The 5,130-nt window shown below is 38.4% G+C and overlaps 1 protein-coding gene across 1 annotated transcript; it reads right to left on the reverse strand.

The window, feature by feature from the left end:
* Window positions 1-372: 372 nt before the first annotated feature.
* LOC134370307 (rho GTPase-activating protein 10-like) lies at window positions 373-1,502 on the reverse strand. The gene has a single exon (XM_063087407.1). The coding sequence runs from the start codon at window positions 1,316-1,318 to the stop codon at window positions 587-589; it is 732 nt and encodes a 243-aa protein (XP_062943477.1). The 5' UTR covers window positions 1,319-1,502; the 3' UTR covers window positions 373-586.
* Window positions 1,503-5,130: the final 3,628 nt, after the last annotated feature.

Genomic DNA, 5,130 nt, shown 5'->3' on the forward strand with positions numbered 1-5,130 from the left:
TAGAGTTTGTTTTATAAATCTGGCTGCTCCAACATTTGGTGCATACATATTTATGATTGTTATGTCTTCTTGATGGGTCAGTCCTTTTATCATTAAGTAGTGTCCCTCATTGTCTCTTTTTATGGTTTTTAGTTTAAAGTCTATTTTGTTAGATACAAGAATAGCTACTCCAGCTCGTTTTTCTTTTGTGTTTGCATGGTAAATCTTTTTCCATCCTTTCACTCTTAGTCTGTGTGAATGTTTATGGGTGAGGTGGGTCTCTTGTAGGCAGCATATAGTTGGGTCCTGCTTTTTGATCCAGTCAGCCAGTCTGTGTCTTTTAATTGGGGAATTTAAGCCTTTTACATTAAGAGTTGTTATTGAAAACTTCTCCATCCCCAAGTTTCCCCCCAGATCTGTGCTCAAATGGGATCATGTTGAACTTCTTGGCTGCTTTCCGATACATGCAGTAGTGTTTGACCCAACTGGAACCAAATGGAGGAGGCCTTTTTTCCTGTACATACAGGTAGCCTTCTGCTGTAAACTGACTTGCTCGTTTGTGGTCCTTAGGATTCTGTCTGATTTTGTTCATAAGCTCTTCTACTTCTTACTTTGTTCCTTCAAATCGATTCCGTGTATTCTGAATGTTGATCTGTAGTTCCATTTTGTAGTGATTGAAGTCTTTGGCAAGTTCATGGCCCTGATGATAGAAAGTAAACATTCCCTGAAAAAATGACAGTATAGGTTCCACAAACTCAAACTTCTTTCTTTCTTGGATTTCCTGAAGCTTACATACATATTCAAGAGACAGTTCATAAAAGTGTTGCCGGTTTTGCTCCACTTGGATATCTGCCTCTTGTAAATGTGAGTCTTTCTTTTTGGCTGATAAATTCAAATGTTTATCAATTAGGCTATAATTCTTTTCTGTCTCTTTGTCAAACTTCTTTTTTTCCTCCTTTACAGCTCCAAGTTGCTCTTTTCTCAATTTTTCCAAGGGCTTAATCAGGGTTTCAGTTACACTTAATGCCATAATTTCTCTCTGTTCTTCCAGATTCTTCAAAAAATTTGAAAATTCACGTAAGGATGCATCTATGCAGCGTTCATCATCAGTCTCTGCATCACCAATAAACTCGAATTTAAAGTCTCTGAGTGAATGAGGAAATTTCCACTGGGCCGCTGAAAGACTTTTGGTCGCAGGGATGAGGTTCTTTCCGTCCATGATGAGCTCTTTGATGAACTTGTTGGTCCTCTCGAGCTCCGCTTCGTGGGCGCGGATCCTCTCCCGGAACCACGGGCTGTCGAGGTAGCAGTCGCTGAACTCCAGGGACTGCAGCCCCATGACTGCGGCGGTCCGCGCGCGGTGCGCTCAGCCAGACGCCCGTCCGCCCAGCACCGCGGCCAGGTGCGGGGTCGCGCCGACAGGAAGCGCGGGAGGAGCTAGCAGTGCCCGGCGCGCGGAGAGCGCGGCGCGGACATGGCCCGCGGAGCCGAGTCTGGCCGCACCGAGGAGCGGCTGCCGAGGCCAGCGAGAACAGCGGCACCCCCAAGCTCCGGAGCCCCGCCGACCCTTCTCTTCGCTTGTCTTAACAAGTTCAATGAATTGTGATTGTTGTGTCTTCTTCCCCACCTCCCCCGCATTTGTTTGTGTATTTATTTATTTATCTTTAGCTCCCACAAACAAGTGAGAACATGTGGTATTACTCTTTCTGTGCTTGACTTATTTCACTTAATATAATTTTTTCTAAATCCATCCATGTTGCTGGGAATGATAATATTTAATTCTTTTTATAGCAGAGTAGAATTCCACTATGAAGATATACCACATTTTTTGTATCTAGTCATTTGATGATGAACATTTGGGCTGGTTCCAACTCTTGGCTGTTGTAAATAGTGCTGCAATAAACATTGGAGTACAGGTATACCTTTGACATGATGATTCCCATTCCTCTGGGTATATTCCCAGCAGTGGGCACAGCTGGGTCATATAGCAGATCTATCTGTAATTGTTCAAGGAACCTCCAAACCATTTTCCATAGAGGCTGCACCATTTTTCAGTCCCACCAACAGTGTAGGAGTGTTCGCCTTTCTCCACAACCTCACCAGCACTTATCATTCTCAGTCTTTTGGATATTAGCCATCCTAACTGGAGTGAGATGGTATCTCAGTGTGCTTTTGATTTGCATTTCCTGAATGCTGAGTAATGTTGTGCATTTTTCCATGTGTCTGGATTGGAAGAATTAACATTGTGAAAATGTCCATACTACCCAAAGTGATCTACAAATTTGATGCAATCCCCATCAAAATTCCAATGACATTTTTTCTCCAAAATGGAAAAAAATAAAAATAAAAAACTATCCAGACCTTTATATGGAATAACAAAAGACCACACATAGCCAAAGCAATCCTGAGCAAAAAAAAATAAAGCTGGAGGCATAACACTACTTGTCATTAAACTATACTACAAAGCTATAATAACCCAAATAGCATGGTACTGAAATAAAAACAGACACATGGATCAATGGAATAGAATAGAGAATCCAGAAATCAACCTATAGACCTACAGCCACCTGATCTTTGACAAAAGCACCAAGTCTACACACTGAGGAAGAAAATGCCTCTTCAGCAAATGGTTCTGGGAAAACTGGATTTCCATATCCAGGAGAATGAAACTAGACCTGTACCTTTCACCATACACCAAAATCAACTCAAAATGGATTAATGAATTAAATATACACCTTGAAACAATAAAACTCCTTAAAGAAAACATAGGGGAAACACTCCAGGAAGTAGGAGTGGGTACAGACTTTATGAATATGACCCCAAAAGCACAGGCAACTAAAGGAAAAATAAACAAATGGGATTATATCAAACTAAAAAGGTTCTGTACAGCAAAAGAAACAAATAACAGAGTTAAAAGACAACCAACAGAGTGGGGGAAAATATCTGCAAGATATACATCTGACAAAGGATTAATATCCAGAATATACAAGGAACTCAAACAACATTACAACAAAAAACAAGTAACCCAATTAAAAAATGGGCAAAAGAGCTAAATAGGCATTTCTCAAAGGAAGATATATGAATGGCCATCACACTATTTTTATTAGATGGTTTTCATAAGCATGACCTTTCATTCTGTGGCCTTAGATTGACCTTGCCTTCATGCTCCTCCTCTCTTCTCTTTCCTGTCCCCCCAGGCTGCCATAAGGTCTGCAGTTAGCAGTAATTCAGATATTGAAAGTGGTATCAAGCAAGGTAATTGTGGTTTACAATTTAATAGTCTGGGTTAAAAAGATAAGAGTGTATGGATTTGTGCTAAAAGCTATTGCAGAACCCAGAGGAAATAAAATCATATAGTTTTGGTTTGTTGTGTTTTTAGGATTCTGTCCATTATGAGTAAAAGAAGTTGGAGAGAAGAAAAGACAGGAGAAAGAAGGGAAGTTCATGTGCCCTTAGTAGGGGTGATAGGAAGACAAGATCGTGGATGCTTTAATAAATGGTGAATGAAAGGGGTTAAAATGTTAACCAAAAAGATTTCTAGGTGAATAATTTATAATATAAGGAGATCGAATATACAGTCTAATTTTGTGTATTTCCTGGGAAATGAAATAACTCGTTCCTTATAGAATTGAAATGAAACTTTGGCAGTTGGGGTTACACATGAGAATTTTTCTATGTGGCAATTTCTGGTAGGAAATAGGAGTGCTAATGTTGCTAAGATAGTTACAGGTGAGAAAAGTAAATGAAGAAGAATGGGGTAGATCAATGTGAGGCATAGTTATAACATACTACCAATAATTGAATGAATGTATTAATTAATAAATGGTTTCAGAAAATTTTATGAAAGCATAATGCACTAATGTCACCTTAGCATCATGCTTTCTCTATATAAATAATTTTATAAATTTGATCTGTAATCAGGTGACTCTTTTATGAATGTGAGGATAGGGTAGAATTTGAACATGTGCATATCTAGGGCTAAAGGAGTACTGAAAATAGAAGAAATAAGGTCAGTGTAGTGGACGGTATTATGTCCTCCCAAAACTTACTGGCACTTGAATTGTGTCCCCCAAGTTTTACATATTAGAATAATGTGTTATCTATTTTGGTAATCAAAAGGTGGAGACTTGAAGAGGTGTTTAGATTGTAGGACCATGCCATAATGAATGGATTAAAAATGCTGGTCAAGGGTGTGGTTTTGAGGGCTTTAAAAAGAGAGTGAATGAGGAGGTTAGTCTCTTTCTACTTCCACCATCTTGCAATGTGAGACCCCTGGGTCACTGTTGCCACCACCTGATGGACTTTGGACTTTCCATCCCCAGAAACTGTAAGCAACAAATGTCATTTAAAAAAATAAATAAATCACCCAGTTTCAGGTATTTTGTTATAAGCAACAGAAACAGACTAATACAGTCAGTAACAGAATTAAAGCTTTCAAAATCTTGTTGACGCTGACATAAATGTAACATCCATCAAGGATAGAAAGCAGCAATAGGAAAAACTGATTCAGTCTCTGAATACAAACATAGTAAGCACCATTTCAAAGTGAAGCACAGACCAACAGTAGAACTCCGTCTCTTCACTATGAGTTTGCTCCACTGCAAATATTTCTATTCATATCACATTAACTGAGAATTTTACTTTTTATTCAGATTTGCTGTATGTCTTCCTTTGACAATAGATGTGGCCAGTGGCTAATATTTTAGGATCTTTAAGGGTATAGACATAGGTGATTTTGAGGGTGTGAATCTTGCTTTTTGCTATTAATAGTTGGTAACTTGTAAGAGTAGTGAAGCTCAGGGTCTGACCTTTTCTTCAAATACCAACAGACATTGGGTGTAGCTAATAAATGCTACTGTTGTAGTAAAATCATCTCATCTCTCATTTTTCAGTGATGCCTTTGTTTTGTAATATGTAGAAAGCAATTATGACAGCAAGAGAGGTTCATTTAATGGCATTATTAAATAACTTCAAGATGCCTATCTCCTGGCTTACACAAGATAAATAAAATATTTATGTCATTTTCAAAGAGCTTATAGTTCTTAAGGAGATAAATTACATATAAATAAGCATATGATAAATAGATACTAATAAATGTCACAACATGAACAAAATGAAGTTCTATGGATGCTTAAAGTAGAGAAAGGTAAC

Source organism: Cynocephalus volans, chromosome 2 (assembly GCF_027409185.1).
Source record: "Cynocephalus volans isolate mCynVol1 chromosome 2, mCynVol1.pri, whole genome shotgun sequence".
In the NCBI taxonomy this organism is placed as follows: domain Eukaryota; kingdom Metazoa; phylum Chordata; class Mammalia; order Dermoptera; family Cynocephalidae; genus Cynocephalus; species Cynocephalus volans.